Raw genomic sequence first — 19,017 nt, forward strand, 5'->3', positions numbered from 1 at the left:
ACCTGTTCACTAATTACACAGTTCAAAATTACTGATCACACACACACCTGTTCAGGGATTATGCACATCTTTTAGTGATTATACCCACCAGTTCACCAATCTCACACACACACACACACACACACACACACACACACACACACACACACACACACACACAAATCATGCACACCTGTTCAGTTATCATACGCACACCTATTCACTAAACACACACACACACACAAATTGACTGATCACACACACACACACACACACACACACACACACACAAATTGACTGATCACACACACAATCACCAGCTCAGTGATCAGTGTCTTCCTCACAGGCTGAATTAAAAAACACTATTAGCACCTTATGTGTGTTTCTCTTTAATTCTAAAGTCAGTCTGCTTATTGCTAAGCCCCACCTCTTCCTTTTCTTATTGGTCTAAATGGGAAGGAAATGTTTTTGCTGAGCTATGATTAATCAAATTTTATCTTGGCTTAAAAATAAAATGTTATATACTTTTTTCTACTAATCCATGTGTATACAAATGTTATTATTCAACTAAATACAGTACAGACCAAAAGTTTGGACACACCTCTCATTCAAAGAGTTTTCTTTATTTTCATGACTATGAAAATTGTAGATTCACACTGAAGGCATCAAAACTATGAATGAACACGTGGAATTATATATGGAATTATATACATAACAAAAAAGTGTGAAACAACTGAAAAATGTCATATTCTAGGTTCTTCAAAGTAGCCACCTTTTGCTTTGATTACTGCTTTGCACACTCTTGGCATTCTCTTGATGAGCTTCAAGAGGTAGTCATCTGAAATGGTCTTCCAACAGTCTTGAAGGAGTTCCCCGAGAGATGCTTGGCACTTGTTGGCCCTTTTGCCTTCACTCTGTGGTCCAGCTCACCCCTAAACCATCTCGATTGGGTTCAGGTCCGGTGACTGTGGAGGCCAGGTCATCTGGCGCAGCACCCCATCACTCTCCTTCTTGGTCAAATAGCCCTTGATGCCTTCAGTGTGACTCTACAATTTTCATAGTCATGAAAATAAAGAAAACTCTTTGAATGAGAAGGTGTGTCCAAACTTTTGGTCTGTACTGTATATTCTAACTCAATTTTATTTGTATTTTGATTTTGACCTGGAGGAGATTTATTTCCCAGACATAATATGGGGGCAAACTCACACTTTAAAAAGACTTTGTTTATTTTGAGGCTGTGTGTCTAACCAATTCCATTATCCATTATTAAAGATACACAAGACAGAGACCAGACTCTTTACATTCAACAACATACACATGCCTCTGACTTATTGGAACCATAAACCAAAATGCCAAGGCTTGGGGTTTTGCAGAAAATTCATAAAGCTTATACAGGGCTGATACACACTCCCCTGGTCTCTGTAACTGAGGAAATCTGAGCTTCTTTTTCTCTAAAAAAGAATTCAGAAAAAACATTTAAAAAGTGCAAGGAGTATAAGATACTTTTTCAAATAGAGCATGTGTATGTGCTTGTGAAAGAGAACAGAAAGCAACAGTTGTTGGTTTGAATTTTCTCAGCCCTCTAATATATCAGCAATTGCTTTTAACACAGCAATAGGTTAAGTGTTGCTCTGAAGCGAGACGAGCAAACCGGCGCTCTTTGATCTGAATGAAGGCGAGACTTCAGCTTTTGTGCTTGTAATTGCAGGGAACTGAACTCCAATAGATCTCCTTACAGCCACAACACACACACACACACACACACACACACAAACCCCCTCGATTCAAAGCCACAAAGTGAATTTCTCAATCCTGCTCAACGTTAGGATGAGCAACAACATCCCAGCTAGAAGCTAATGAAAAATAGAAGCTTGTCGTATCCCATCAGCATAACATAAACGAATCCGTGCTATTTGTGTATGCTGCCGATTTTACAGCTCATTACTCATGTTAATGTGTTTGACAGAACCAAAGCCAAGTCCTTTTAACAGATGATTCTTGACTTGTTGACATTTGAAACCCCCTGTGTGTGACATACTGCCAGTCAAAAAGACATAAAACTATATTTTATTACACTTAAAGCACACAGAATTACAATTAACCTCATCATGATCGTGGGATGAAATGCTTATTATGAGCGTCTCTGCTTTTGTGTCACCAGACGCTGTGGATCCAGCAGAAAATGTGTATACACCATCCACCTGACAATGTGGATCCACCATCTACCTGACAATGTGGATCCACTATTGACCAGATACTGTGGATCCAGCAGACAATGTGGGTCCAACATTCACCAGACACTGTGGATCCACCAGAATATGTGTATACACCATCCACCTGACAATGTGGATCCACCATCTACCTGACAATGTGGATCCACCATTCACCAGACACTGTGGATCCACTAGACAACATGGATCCAGCAGACAATGTGTATCTACCATCCACCAGACAATGTGGATCCACCATTCACCAGACACTGTAGATCCACCATTCACCAGACACTGTGGATCCAGCAGACAATGTGCATCCACCATACACTGTGGATACAGCAGACAATGTGGTTCCACTATTCACCACATAATGTGGATCCACCAAACAATGTGGAGCCACCATCCTCCAGACACGTTTTTGCAAATGAAAAGAAATGTAAAGATTATAACAGAATAAGAATGTGTAATGTTATATGCTTATGACATTTGAGAAAAGAATAGACCTTAATTGCAATGTTGACACTATCAGAGTAATATGTAACAGAAGTGTACGGGATCCCTGCAAAAGTCAACTGAACAGCAAAAAAGAGCCACTGTGGTCTCAGTTTGCACCATAACTCAAGTGCTTGCCTGCACTAAACTGCTTCACAGACATTCTATTTCAATAGACTAAATATTACTATGAATATTTTAAATGCATGATGAATCTTACTTCAATAAAACAAAATGAAACTATTGACGAATTCCTGCACTATAAGAGAAATAAAACAAGCTGTTACAAAAAACAAACAATCTGACCAAAAGTCTATTTTATTTTATCAGTACGTACCAAATTGTTTTTTTCCCTTGCATTTTGCATTATTATTAAATATTTATTTTGATTTTAGTACTGATTAGGAATTCCAAGCTAATCCTAGACATAGACTCCTCACTTTTCACAAAGCAGGAATCTAGGTCATATCACACACCGCCTCTTTATCTGCATTTGAAATCCCCCAGAAAGGAAATTAGCAGACAAAATGAATCAATTACACCAGCATGCAATCAGTCACCTTACTCGAGCTTGGCTTCAGCGTTTGGAGTTCGATTCATAAAAGTATCGTGCCAGTCAGTCAGTGAAACTTCTCGTGAACCACAACAATAACAACAAACAACAACGGTACTGACAACATCCACTGCATTTCCATACTATGGATGTAGAGGAAGAAACCGAGAAGTGGGACAGCTGTGATTTTCCAGTGTAGGCCCAGGCTGAGTAATGCAGGCGCTAAAATATTCAGCAGCTACTTTAATTTTAGGCCTCAGCCCCAGATACACATAGCTCTCGTGTACGTCACATGAACAGGATTTGATAGAACCGGATTGAGGTGCAGCATGAAAAAGACACTGAAGGTGAATCGGATCACTGTGGTTATTATAATGGGTGGTGGTAGTGATATTTATTCATCCATGGAAGAAAGTAGGACACAGGCAACTGGCAAAAGCAGACACAGTGCCTAAAGTGTCAGCACTGTGGTTTAATCTCAGGATTACCCCCATTCATTTTCTCCCAATCCTCCCTCAGGCCCTGTAACACCATCAAGGTCACAATCCTAGCTGCTCTCTAGCCACTGTGATATTTGGTCTGGGGTTGAATATACCCCAATAAAGACAAAAAGTCTGTGAATTAATGTGTTCAACTCTATTAGTATATTATTCTTGTTATATGGGAAATTATGTGTATAATTACTTAACCAAAAAGGAGTCAAAATGGCCGGAATCCCTACTTTCACTCTGATCACACTTTATAGTGTCTTTAACATTTATACTTAATTTTTATTTCTCTCTCCATGCTGACACTCTACTCTCCTTCTCTCTCTAGTGGAGTTAAACATGCTGCTGGGGTGCCAGTAGCCAGTGTTCCTATGTCTTTCTTTACTTCAAATCCCCCTGATTCATCCAGACATCCTACCTATAGGTGGAGTTCTCGTCAATTGGAGGCCACTCTGTAAAGCTGGGGATGTTTTCACATGAACAGCCTAAAGATCCATGAAGTTACTGAGCAACCCAAGAATCATGAGGATGGATTTGGACTGTAACTAATATCAACAGTCTGCTAGAATGGCTCGGGATTGCAGCTTGCATGAACAGTACTACATTTAGGAAACCATCACTGAACACCTCAACAATGATGGAACTGTAATGAATAGGCATTCGGTGGCACCCAGATGAGAATGGGTTCTCTTTTGAGTCTGGTTCATCTCAAGGTTTCTTCCTTATAGAGTCTCTTTATGAAGCTTCAGCTGCTTTGGGACACTGTCCGTTGTTAAAAGTGCTATACAAAAAAAAATTAGGAATTGAATTCAAATGAATAAACATCTGCACTAATACAAGTATACTTGACTGCATACAGAGGACTTATCGTCTCATGCTGCCTTGTAGCCTTGTTACCTAGCTGCATTTATGAATTTTGTCTCAGCAGCAATGTGAGCAATGCTAACATTAGCAACATTTTACTTAGCGAAATAGCTAACACTCATCTTGCAACTCAACAAAAGTTTATCCCCCCCTTTAGTGTTTCCATTATGCTCTTAAACATGTTTATTCAAAAGAGGTATAGGAGTAGTGTGTCAGGAAAACACAAATTCAGGAACTTATCTAGTAGTTACAATGGAATCAGTACTTTAGAGGAAAGCGTATAAGGATCACAATCTGTTTTATTTGGTTTTGTCATCATAGCGAAGTAAGGAATAGTTTTAGACATGTATTTCTCCTTTTTGTTTGGCCCAAGTGACTGAAGCACTAGGATTAACTGTAAGGTGTATTTGTTAGAAATAATACCTGTATAGTACCAGTTACCATGAGAGGGAATTTATATTAAATCCAGTGTACATTATTTCTTTTTTTTGTCTTCGACCATAATTCTTGAATATTCTCAACTATTTTAGGACCCACATCACAACAGCTCCCTATACAATCCCACACCAACATCCACAGTAATTGAACACCCAGTGGCTATGTTTATTTCAATAAAAACTATCCAACAGACTCCAAACCCCTGTTTTGCACACGTCTACCTGTCAGCTAACAAACAGGCAAATCAATAAATGTTTTGTCATGCCATTTTAATGCTGCAATTTGTAAATTGCATAGAACCTGAATTTGTGATTTCTGTTTTGCACACAAAGCTTGAGATAATAAGAGTCAGCATGGGTTTTGTAGATCACTCAGAAAACCATTTACATGAATATATGTCCTTGGGAAACTAGGCAGTGCAATTATTATTGATATAGCTGATTTTCTCCTGATATGATTGGACAAGTTGTTGGATTTCAACTAAACTACACAAAATATACAAAACACGACAAATGTGTTACAACACTAAAGACAACTATGTCCATAATATGTTATATATTACAAAATGTTTGAAAAGGAGCGGGGATTAGGCAGAAGCTTATAACTTTACCAATACCCACTCTATATAACGTCTATATAACATTCCAGTATATCTTAATGTTATCAAAGATTCCATTGTATCCTATGGGAGAGTGGGATCCTATTTCACAGTTTTTAGTCCTGAACACACCAAGAAATTCTATGATATACATGAGCTGGGTAAGAACAGTTCTGGGTAAGAACTAACGATGCATATGGTGGTTATAAACTTGATATCGTGCACAAGTTTCTTCTGCAATTATGTGATGGGCTTATAACTTACTAATTATCAAGACACACTACAGTAAGTGATTGTAATAAAGCTTAAAGCAATAGCTTTGCACTAAAGATGTGACATGTACTGTTCCATTCCATTTATTCGATCCTGAGCTCAGGTTACTGTCTATGTGGACTTTTTCTTTCTGTGCCTATGTATCTGTTTGGGTTTCCTTTCAGAGTCTCTGGTTTCCTTCCATTACCCAATACCAATCCTCATACCATTTCAGGGAGGTTTTATTTTCCACTAGCTTGTTCAGGATAAACTTATAGGGAATGATTTATGACATTAAAGTGTGTATTCATAATTTATTTATTTCTGCGAGTAATTGTTCCAACTGAATTGAATTTAATTCAATACTGGTAGGTGTAATGGCTTTACTAGATTTCCAAGAAGTGCGAGAATATCAGATTAAATTAGATTCAACTTTACTGTCATTGTGCAAAGTACATGTACAGAGCCAATGAAATGCAGTGAGCATCTAACCAGAAGTGCATCAGTGCCCTATTTAGAATAAATAGCAATGTGTTGAATGTAGGGATGTAACAGTTCGGTACGTTTTTGGTACGTCAGGGGGAAGAAATGCAAAACAAATTTCTTGACTTTAATCAACTCTATTATTAATAACATTTGTGAACATTAACATTTTACCTTTTTTTAAGGTAAAAAGTTTAGTTTAATCCTGACAATTTTATCCTTTTAAGAGAAATTTTTGAAGCTGGACATCAAACTCTAACCTAACCAGGAAGTGACTAGCGGAACATGCTAGCTCTATGGATTCTTCAGTGTTTCCATGCATACGCAAAACAAGTAAAACATGGCAAGTTTAATAATGCACTTCAAATGGGAGACAGAGACTAAACAAACTTGCGGTCCGCCACTTAATACGTTCTGAGGGAACTCATATCAACTTAGATGTTCCGCACGTAAAAATGATTGCATCCAGTACACGTGTTTACCGAACCGAAAGCTCTGTACCGCAAAAATTTGGTACATATACATGTACCATTTTACCCCCTAGTTAAATGAGGATATGGATTCATATGTAGACGAGAGTGATTAATCTACTCATTTATTCTCTGTATATACACAGTATATGTACATACATGTGTGAATGATACAGTATATACAGAATAAATATGGGTGGAATATAAAGTAGTGCAATGATAAACATAAGCTATGGATGGTGCAACGGTGCATAGCGAGGCAGTGCAATATAGACAGAAAGTGACAGTGCAGTAGTGTATTTGTTGACATTCTATGATTAGCTATTCAGTGCAGTAACAGCCACAGGAAAAAAAAAGCTACTTTTCTGTCTGTGGCATCTGTACCATCTGCCCAAAGAGAGGAGGGTAAATAATTGGGGTTAAAGGCATCTTTGATAATGCCCCTTTCCCTTTGCAGACAACGCTAATTATAAATATGCTATTTGGTAAAGAGTCATTTCAGAATTAAAGTAATAACTAAAAACAAACGAATACTATATGAGGAAGGCTACAATGTGTACATTATATAGACACTTAATCCCGCAAATCCTATCACTCGTAATTCTTCCAGATGCCCATCTTATCCTGCGCAAACATTACTTAGGTGTTGCTCTGCTTATTCCTGGAGATAAAAAAAACTAAAATGTAGCAGAGGTGGATATCATAATACAGAAATTGCCCAAATCATTTATGACTTTAGGTCAATAAATCCACAAAAATCTGACTTGCCTCTAGATTTATTCGCAAAATAGTCAGTAACAAGATCTATTTTTTTTCCAATTCCAGTCATGAATATCTTTTTGAGTAACAGTCATTATGTCCATATCTACTGAAAAACATAATGCAATCTCTATAAGGGCATAAAAAAAGCATAGTCCAAAATACTGTCAGCTGTCACGGTTTAAAATAAGTGGTTAATTACAGTAATCTCCATGCCCTTTCCTTTTTCTACAGAGGCTAATTCTGCTACATACACGTACAATGAAGCGTAAGTGCAGTAGTGGTGACTGGTCCAGTGATCTTATTGTAGATGCTAAAAGCCTTTCACGGCGATTAGCTTCTCACACAACAGTCAGGACTTTCATAAATAACTGGCATAATTATAGTGTTCTGAATTAAGATTAGCCACCATACACGGCAGTTATTAATTTTAGACTAACAGTACCCTCGTGTCTAGTCTGGACAAAAAACACTTTCTGGAATATCCCTTAATGAAAGAAATCATGAGCAATCTGAGTCAAGCTCTCAGTCACGAGCCAACGAGCATCCCAAGTCGCAACTCGCAGAATCCTTAGCAAATACCATAGCAAAAAAAAAGCTCAAATCCAGAATTCATCAACAACACGTACATCACCTGGTCAGTCACATGACGCCACACATACTGTACATCTCCATTTCTTATCATGCACACCTGTTTCGCATTTATTAACTGCTTGAAACAGCATGGACTTTCACACACACTTTGTGAAGTCTTTGCCAACAAATCCTGCCTGGATGCTTCAGTGCCACTGATATTCCATTTAATTCAATTCTTCAATTTGTATAGCGTTTTTAACAATGGGCATTGCCCCAAAGCAGTTTTACAGAGATAAATAAATTATACTGTTTATATTCCATGAATTCACAGTATGGTCTGGGTCAATTTTGGCCTGGGCCAAGAATACCCTCATAATAAGTGTCTATACCAAAATGATCAACTATAGATCTCTTTAAAATAAAAAAAAAAAAGGGTATTTATACATTTTTAAAAGATCTGTAGTTCTTTTTTTTTAGGTTTTACACCACTGCTTTTTGGACTAAAACATCTGGCACACAATGTGATGTCCTGTTTTACATAAAGCAACAGCCATAATGATTTAAATATATACTTTATTGAAAGTAAAATGGGCAAAAACATTATAGAACTGATTTAATATTCTTTATATTTATTATATAACCATGTACAAGCATTCTCCCATGACCCTTTAAAGGCAAACAGATGCATGTTTCTGCAGGAACCTGGGAAAATGTGGTGGGAACACAGACAGTTCTTGGGACAATTTTAATCTTCACCTTGAAAACTATAACCACTGTCCCATAAAAAACATGGCATGTACTGCACAGTTTCAAGATTCCCACCATTTTCCTTTTTAATAGATATGGGTCAAATCTGACAAGGAACAGCCTCAATGTACAAAACATTTTAGTACCTGTACAAAAGTATAATATTTTTTGTGTATTTTTGGTCAGTTTAAAAAAAGCCATCAAATCTCAGGCTAAAAGAATTACATTTACTATATTTTTAATACTGTCAAATGTCAAAATTTGACCTGAAAAGTATGTAAGGGTTAAGTTTATGCCTAATGAGCAAACCAGTATCGACTGTTGGCATGAAAAAAAAACTCCACGAGATGTTATGAGAAAGAATCCTTAAGAGGAACCAGACTCCAAAGAGAACTCAGCCTCATCTGGGTGGCACAGTATGTCCACCAATTGTCCATTCATTATATTCATGCTCGTTACACATCATGTCATCAACATCAAGTCATGTTTCTGAAACAGGACCTGGTTTTGTTCTCAGTTAGAGATATTTGACTGACGCATGATCCAAAACCCAACCCCTCCATACACACACACACACACACACACACACACACACACACACACACACACAACCCCCACCTTTGGTAAATGTATAAAGGGGAACTTGAAAGGGATTTATTCATGTACAAGCAAACTCTTACTGTCATCTAATACATAATTTACCCATATATAAAAAATCATGTGAAATATGTAGGATAATCAATATGCAAACAATATGGTAAATCCTCAGTGTATGAAAACAGTTACAGTAAAAGACAAATGACAACAAGCATGAATGAGACAAAATAGTACACGTTAAATATACACATCAGGTGCAGAACCAGGATGAGCAAAGTGATACTGCAAAAATATATGAAAGTGTAATCAAACATAAGTAGCCTTATGTAAGAATCTCCCGTGCAGTAAACACAACATCTGGAATGACAGCCACTGGTAATTGAGTACATTCCAGAAAATGATGTATGTGCTGTGTCAGATTTTCCCCTTTCACAAATCCACCTAAGCTTAACAAGAAGAAAAATCAATGCTGGGACATGTGAGCACCGCTAAGGTTAAAGCACGTACCAGATAATCGCAAGAAAAATGCAACATTGACATATTTTTAAGCAGTTTCACATCCACCGGTCCCGAGTCAGTATCGAGTCTACTCACCAAGTAACTCAACAAGCTGAAGACTCAAAATCTAATTTTGCAGGTTGCCTTGTGATTTAATCCAAGCACAGAGTTGATCAGGTAAGGCTTAAGGGCCTCTCTAAAGATCTCACCCGAGACTCTCTGGCAGACGGAGCTCAGAAGCTAAAACGCTAAGCTATCGCTGCGCTTACAGATATCACTTTTAGGCACGCAGTTTAATCATCTAGCTAGATCTGTTATGGGGTATGTTTCCCAAACCTTGTTCCTGGAGTAGCCCATTTCCTGCTCCCAATTCACCAGATTCAGCTAAGTCAGCATTTTGTGAGTTAGGGTCGATGTTTTATTGCTGGTAATTGCAGGGAAGGAGGGTAGCTCAGTGGTTAAGATGTTGGACTTCTGATCAGAAGTGCAAATTCAAGCACCACCAAGCTGCCACTGCTCAGCCGTTGGGCAAGGATCCTCAACCCTCAACTGTTTAGTGTCTAAGTAAGATAATTGTAAGCTATTCTGCATAAGGGCCAAATGCCATAGATGTACATGTAAGTACATGTAAAACTATTTACATGGAGGAGCAGGGTCTCTTGGAGCAGGGTGGGGGAACCTATGATGTATGGTTTATCATTTAGAAATCAAAGCTCACTGGTGAACCCCTTCAGCCTGTTCATTAACACCACAGAGTTTTCTTCTCTACATATTTTTCATTATTCGTATTTAAGTATGTCACTCAATTGCATTTTTGTATGGTTCCACAACCCTCTCAGTGTCCAAGCTGGATTCTTTCATGTTCTCTGGTTTTCTTGCCAGCATAATGACCAGTGACTCCAAACTGCAGTTAGTCATGAAGCAGTGTGTGAATGGGTGTGTGTGCAATGTGCCCTGTGACAGACTGGCATCCCATCCAGGGTTTATTCCAGGCACATCTCCATTGTTCAGAAAATAGATTAGCAAGTAACTACTTAATCATTGAAACAATTATGCATGAACTACAGTGTCACTAATGGAAAAAGAGATAGATAGATAGATATCTAATAAATTTTCCCACATATGTTTCTGCAGTTGCACAATGTATTTACACTCCCTGGACTCATGCCTTAAAGCAGTCATTTGGTGGATGTTACAACATGCATTTGCACAAATATGTATTTGCTGATACATGAATAAGCAAACCACATATGTTTAAATTGGGCTTAACTGCGTTAACGCAAAAATTATTTTAACACCACTAATTTTATTAACGCACAATTAATGCAGTGCGCATTTCTGTTTAATAATTTTTAAATATATAAATAAATATATGAGACGAAATTAAAACCTTTAAGGCAACACACATTTATTCACGACGTTCTTTATTTACTCAAATACAAAAAAAAAAAACCCCGCCAAAAAATACGTTTTAATCACTAAACATTTGTTTTACTGATGCACACATCTGGCAATTAAAACCGTCCGTGTGGAAACATACTGTAGCAAAAGTTCCATTTGGTGTCCTGATGACTTACCTGATTTAAAACGGCATAATTACTATGAAACATTTACAAAAATATTTTGTCTTCATGCTCTATGTTGAGGTTGTTTTTACTGATAATAAACATACATTTGCATAAAGCATCCATATTTGTCCATGCCCATGTTGAGTAATAAAATCTTGAAAAGTATCAACTAAAGGTACATGTAGAACAGATAAAAATATGATTAAGTTGTAATTAATCACAAGTTAACTCATGACAATCATGCGGTTAATCGCGATCAAATATTTTAATCAATTGACAGCCCTAGTTTAAGTATATAATAGGCAACCTGAAATACAATGCACTGCTGCAGCATCTCGCTTTGCAAAAGATTTAGAGTGAGACAGCTGATTTCCTACATTTAATTTGAGAAAAGTGTCATTTAATTTTTCAAATAAGTAATAAATCAATATAAAATAGCCATTAAAGCTTAGTGGTTAAGGCATTGGGCTTTGGATCTGAAGGTTGTGAGTTCAAGTCTCAGCCACTCCTGGGCCCCTGAGTAAAGACCTTAACCCACAGTTGTATGAATGAGGAAACATTTAGGTTGCTCTGGATAAGGACATCTGCTAAATGCCATTAATAAAAATGTAAATAAAATAGGGTTAGTCCACACAAAAGTGTTTTGGTCTTAAGGATTGATGACAGCTGCCGCGGCCATGGCAGTCAGTTATTACTGGCACATTATAGTGCGCTTGGAAAAGAATAAAACAAGTTTGTGAGGCAGGCTTTGGCTCGGACATCTGTGCACATCACTCCTAATCAATCCAGTAACAGGCCAGTAATCCAGAAAAATCATCTTTTCTTGTGGCTATTCAGGACATATTTACACATACACTGCTGGAGAAAGCCTTTGCATTTTCTCCATAGCCCTATACTAATGAAATAGGAAATTACTGCAAAAGTTAAATAGATTAAAGCTAAAGGTCAGCAACCAGGAGAGTAAATCCAGCTAAAGTGGGCAGCTGGTGTCCAGGAGAACTCATTTTAGCACTTAATAGAGCAATGAAGAGAAACCAAGACCCAAGGGACCTACTTTTCTGTAGATGAGCATGTTGGGAGACTCATCGGCTACTCCATTGCTGCTCTGTCCATAGCTGTTAGTCTGCGCCATGCCTCCCAGTAATGAACAGCCAGCCTTGAGTGCTCCTGGATTAGCAAAAGAAAGAGATTCCATTGGCTTGTGCAACCACAAATGGCTATATAATAGTCTAACGTTAGAATTTGTCCTGTCATGCAATCTAGCAATTCATTCCCCCTGCAATATTTCACGCTAAATAAACTCCTCCACATCACTGTTTAGTGACTGGAAGCTGCAAACAAACCTCCTCCATCTGTCCACACATTCAGTCAGACGTGTGCGCGATCTAATTACACACAACGCAAAGCCATAATCACATCAACCCTCGCTCAAAACTGCCGAGCACGAACACGTCAATGCATGCAAACACTTTCGGGAAAATAAAATAAATCTTTAAAATGTCCAAATGCAGAAATGCATTCGCTCTAAGACGCAACCTGCAACGTGTTCAATGACCAGGGTTGCGTTTTAAATGCATGCTGCAGGAATTAATCCTTGTTTGTGCATCTATTGGATGCATCACTGCAGTGCATGTGTTTGTTTGTTTTTTTTTAGTCCTCGTAAAATGCGATTTCAGGACCACGGACAGCTCCGCAAAAATTGCTGGCGCTCGAGACGGCGTAAGAAAAAAAAAATTATAATAATAAGAATGATTGAAAAATAAATCGGGTTTACCTGCTTCTGTCGCGCACGACGTGCGATCCCTCCCTCCCCTTTTCGTTTTGTATCTCGCGGTGCTTGTGCGTTTTGTTTTTGGTCAGGCGCCGAACAGATCTCGCATGTGGAAAAGAGCGAATTTATCTTTTATTTTTTTTTGGCGCTCGCGCGAAACAACCAACTATCACTTCTCCCTCCTCGAAGCCGAAACGGCGTTTAACGTGAGCGCGCACCGTCGTCTTTGCGTGCGCCCGGTGCACGAGCTTCACCACCGCAAGAACCGGGACCTAATAAAAACGATGGTACCTACCGCTCTTGTGGTGATGGTGATGATGATGATGATGATGGAAAAATAAAGCACGCGCACACACACACACGCACACACGCGAGAGCAATATGCGCACCGGTGGCCGACTCACGTTGCGAATGCACGCGCTTGGAGCTCTACGAGATATAGTCACCATCCAAGCTGTCACCAGGGACGGGATCCTCATCGGGGCTGTAGATTATGACAGAAGTGCCGCTGGATCTGTGATGGAGAAGAGCCCTCGAGCTGTCAGCTCTAATTGCATATCACATGTCCCTCCAGGAATTGGAAGGACGCCTCGATGACAGTGTTCCTGTCGATTTCCTGTTCCGAACTGTAAATTAAAACTTGGACCTGGGGTTCATTTCAGGAGCTTGAGATCTTCTGGTTCGGTTGCAGAAGCTTGTGCTTTCAAGATGGCATTAGATTCTTTCTCATTATATATTATATATATACACACACACACACACACACACACACACACACACTCTTCCAGCATTTTATGGTCTGTGTGAAGAAAGCACATAACTCACTTGAGCTAATAAACTTTTGAACTGTAAAAGGACATCAGATAATCATTCCTGCTGGAAAACCAACAATGGAGACAAATAAGAGAAATCTGATGCTTTTCACTACATTCTTCCAAAACAATCCATCAGCCATTAAAGCATTCCCAGATGGTTTCATTTATATGTTGTGTTTGTCTAAAATCATTCTCATCAAACCAAAAGAAACAACTGGAATCTGGACCATTCAAATGGTGTCTATTTGCATGATCACCTATGTGATCTCTCTGCTAAAGTTGTCCTTAGAGTCCTTAATGGTGTCCACCAGACATAACATGCCACAAATAGAAGGTAACACATTACCAATAAAAGCCCACAAAGAAGAGTACAGTTTTCTTTAAAATTAGTACAATACCCATAAACATTACAAATTCTATGAGAAGGATGACAGGGATATGTCCCAGTGTTCCAAGCTAAAGCAGCTTCCAACTAAACATATGATTTTACATTATGTGAGTGTTTTTTATTGGTTTAATCGTTTAGCCCCTCCCTGCAGATGAGGAGGACAGTGGTTTCCCCAAGCTTCAGCTCAGACCGGCTTATTAGACTTGACATGACAATTTACAGCTGACACTATAAGTACTACACCTCTCTTACTCCAGTCATGCAAGGAGTCCCACAAGGTTTACTTCTCGGTCAGTTCTATTTCATATATACTTTTAGTTCATATATATTTCAGTGTCACAGTTTCCAGCAGTGTTGTGATGCGCCTAGTACTGACATAAATCATGTCAGTGTCACATACATGGCAGTTGATATTGTATCACAGAACTGCCACTTATGGGACACTGACATTATTTATGTCCATACTAGGCGCATCACAACACTGGACACAGCATGGCTGTCAGAATTTACCCATTCAGCTATAAGAGCATTATGAGATCAGGCACTGATGTTGGGTGAGGAGATGTGGGACAAATTCAGCATTTCAGTTCATCCCGTTACACCCCTAGTTAATAAAACTGATTTTCTCTTAATCATGGCACCTGTTAGTGGGTGGGATATATTAGGCAGCAAGTCATCATTTTGTCGTAAAAGTTGATGTGTTAGAAGCAGGAAAAATGGGGAAGCGTAAGAAAAAAACTGCAGCTCTTGTGGGATGTTCCTGGTTTGCAGCAGTCAGTATCTATCAAAAGTGGTCCAAGGAAGGAACAGTGGTGAACCGGTTCAACAGCAACAGTAGCTCAAATTGATGAAGTTAATTCTGTTGATGCTCGATGGGTCACAACTGTTTTGGCAGCAAAAGGGGGACCGACACAATATTAGGCAGGTGGCCATAATGAAATGCCTGATGGGTGTATATAGGTATAATGGTCAGAAGCATACAAATGTTTGGACATATAACATATTATACTTACTTAAAATGTGTTTATCCGAAATTTATGATGCAAATAAAACTGAACTGGGAACGAAAACCGGAAATATATTTCATGGTTTAAGTAATATCTAATTATATATATTATTAAATGAAGGAGTGATTCATGCTTGACCTTGGACTACATGCCTTTATCACTTGGCCTGTTTTTAATTCTTTCTTCTGTTCATACAAGAACTTATCTTTCCTTGATGCTTATTTAACTGGCAGCAAACTGTATGCTTGATATGCATTATATATGCAACTAGGACTGAGCTGTAGAACCAATAAACAAATAATGCATTTGCAAGAAGATCTTGAAGGAAATTTCTGTAGTGCTACCAAAAGCAGTTCAGTTTCAAAGAATAGAGGAATATGCAAGTATAACTCTATTCACCAAAGGCAAAACAAGTGCATGTTCACAATGGTTGTTAAAGGAGTTTTACATGTTCTACGTGACCTTTCACAAATAAAAGGGTGGTCAATGTGAGAATACCACCCCAAGGACTTGTTTTATTCTCTGAAATATACAGCTTACTACCAGTCTTAGAAAGGCTTTGGAAAATACTGAAAGAAGGTTCAATTACAAATCGTAAAGTTTGGGTTTGGACCACTTACACTTCGAAAAATGCACAAAACACGGGTAAACAGCATCCTCTTATCCAAAGACACATCTTATGCATACCTGCATACAGTTTACTGTATACAGCTTAATTCAGTGTCTAATAATTTAAGAGTAATCAATGCTGCCTGCATTTGCTTAATGTTCCTCAAGACACTTTATATATATGGGTCATTCATACTTTTTAAGCAATTGGATTACATTTACATTTAATTTGCTTTAGCAGACAAATTTATCCAATGCAACAAATCAGGCAGGAAGAGCTTCCTAGCTGTCCTGGGACTTGGACTTAGAAGCTCAGTAGATGAAACCATAACTGCAGGACTACTACAGTACACTTAATTTAATGATTGCAGCATTAGAAGACAATCATGATCATTTGGTGTTTATTCATTCTTTTTTTATTTAAATTTAATCCTTAGGTTTTTTTGGGCATTTAAAATCTGGAGCCTATCCCAGGAACAATGGAAATACACCAGGCACAAGGTGGGTCCATTGCACACACTCATTTACACAGTCATTCAGATTTAGAGGCAATTTAGCAGAGCTAATCAATCAAATATTTTGGGACAGTCGAAAAAAAATTTAAAAGGCAGTGGAGGATTTTGCAGGTGTATGAAAAAGAGCAATTTATACTTATTTCATTTAGCATATTTTCATGACTCAATGTATTTTACATGGAGTGTTATGTTTTTTTTTAATCCAGCATCCATAACAAAATTATGCTGATTAATCAACATAGTGAATTTTACCAATAGCTAGGTTGGCTATCAATCGGCCTTTACTTGGCACCATTCACCAATATGTAGGGCCAGTTTATCGACTAGCAGGTGGAAAAAGCCAGAAAACCCAGAGAAAACCAATTTAATCACAAAGATGTCAAACACAACTTCTATAATAATTCGATCTCAAGACTCCAGAGCAACAAAGCAATCAACGCTAGTAACTGTTCCCAGACATATTCTTTGGACATTTTACATAAATGGTATTCTATACATAGCACTAATAGCATTATATTGAGTCTGCTGTCTCTATCACACAAAGGATTTAATCAAGGTTGAGTTCTGTGCCTCTTTTACTTTATTAGATATAACCATCATTCAAAGATGGCAAAGTACAAACATCCTTCACTCTAGTAGAAGTACAAATACTCATGTTTAAAAAGACTCTGGTAAAAGTTGAAGTTCTGACTGCACCTTTTCACTCAAGTTAAAGTAAAGAAGTTTGGGCTCTGGCATATACCTAAGTAAAAAGTATCTATTACTACTACCTGTTTTAGTGTCCAGGCTGTACATCCACCATATAGAACACAAGCAGAGAGAAGATGATGGTGATCAGGAATGTTTCTGTTCTCAGTCATGTTTACATCACTGACTCCCTCCGTCTCATCTACGTTACCCCCAGACTTCTTGTTGCCTTCTTCCTTGCTCGTTGTTCGTAGGATTTGTTGGAAAGCCTACATCTGTGGTGTGTTATAGCCGGGATATGATACACCAGTGGTAGGTTGAAAAAGCCGCACAATGACAAAAAGAAAAAAAAAAGTTTGATGGACTGAAAATGCATGCAGTGAGAAGACAAAATATTGATCACGCCACCAAATAGATTCAAACTAAAGTAACAAGCCTGGTTTAAAAATGTAAGAAGAAGAAAGTACAGATATTTGTGTAAAAAAATGGAATGAGTGAAAGTAAAAAGTTGTCCAAAAAATAAATAGCGAAGTATTGATACCAGAAAAATCTACTTAAGTACAGTAATAAAGTTTTTGTACTTCATTACTTCACACCTCTGCCCCATTCATATTCTAAGTTTGGTCAAATAAATCAGCAACACAATCTTCCAATCAAATGACATACATGAAGATTAGTTTTATCATCAGTTTTAACTCCAAATATCATGCTAAAAACTTTGCATTCTTTTTTATTAAATAGTTTTGTGGAGTAAATCTGAGCTCACAGACAGTAAAAAAAAAAAACTGATGAATTTCATATTGGGCAGAGAAGTTTGACATGCATGTGTGATTAAATCATAAATATAGAAAAAGAATATGGAAAAAAAATGCAAATGCAAGCCATGCAACACCATTCTACCAATGCAAAAGTGTTACAAATTCATAGAATATTGATTATGTGTCTTAAAAATGACATATGTGTGCCTTTTCTGAACTTTTTTTTTTTTTTTTAACAATTTTTTAAATTTTGTTTTCTGAGATTACAAACACCCTCCAATTTCTGTTTTCATAAAACATCAAAACATCAAAATTTACCTGGAACTTTTCTGTTCTATTTTATCTTCGGAGTCGTGAAGAAAATACCAAGTTTACTATCTTAGGGTACTAATCCTTAACAGAACTTCATACCCTTTCCAGAGTATCAATGACTTGCACATTTCAGTGTTTTCAGGTCCAACACACCTGCTTTCATTTAGCCCCTAATCATCATGAACTTGATGAGCTAAAAACAAGAAACACATGAAACTGATGCTAAAGGCACCTAAGAGTCAAACTGTGGATGAATTGAAATCGGTGTACTGAACATGCTTTCAAGTGGGGTTGCTGGATTGTGTTCATAATCCACTAGCTGAACAAAAAAATGTGTGGACTGTACTCTGTATTTTTTACAAACTCTGGCTAAATGCTCTAGCTTTATTCCTCCTTTTTGTGTTTTTCTTTTTTGAATCCTTTTATTCAGATTTTCAAAAGAAGCATATTTTAATCCCGAGTAAAGGGTAAATGACTCAACAGTGGCGAACTACAGCTCTCCCTACAGGTTTCATTGTACCATGTGGATATTTCGGAGGAGCCATCTTAAAAGAAACCACACCCATCAGGATCATAGAAT

The 19,017-nt window shown here is 37.8% G+C and overlaps 1 protein-coding gene across 6 annotated transcripts in view; it reads right to left on the reverse strand.

Moving 5' to 3' along the window:
• The window catches only part of rgs7b (regulator of G protein signaling 7b), a 151,157-nt gene extending 132,587 nt beyond the window's left edge, over nt 1-18,570 (reverse strand). For 2 of the 6 annotated variants that reach the window (XM_046854584.1, XM_046854588.1), the window contains exons 1-2: nt 18,444-18,570; nt 12,630-12,742 (exon numbers count right to left, since the gene is read on the reverse strand). In XM_046854584.1, coding sequence (XP_046710540.1) covers nt 12,630-12,707 — 78 coding nt within the window. In that variant the 5' untranslated portion in view covers nt 12,708-12,742; nt 18,444-18,570. Of the gene's footprint in view, nt 1-12,629; nt 12,743-13,349; nt 13,590-13,750; nt 13,861-18,443 lie in introns of those variants that run through there. The other 4 variants (XM_046854586.1, XM_046854587.1, XM_046854590.1 and 1 more) reach the window with 4 other exon arrangements.
• Between the last annotated feature and the right edge of the window lie 447 nt (nt 18,571-19,017).

The sequence above is a fragment of the Silurus meridionalis genome, chromosome 7 (assembly GCF_014805685.1).
Source record: "Silurus meridionalis isolate SWU-2019-XX chromosome 7, ASM1480568v1, whole genome shotgun sequence".
NCBI lineage: Eukaryota > Metazoa > Chordata > Actinopteri > Siluriformes > Siluridae > Silurus > Silurus meridionalis.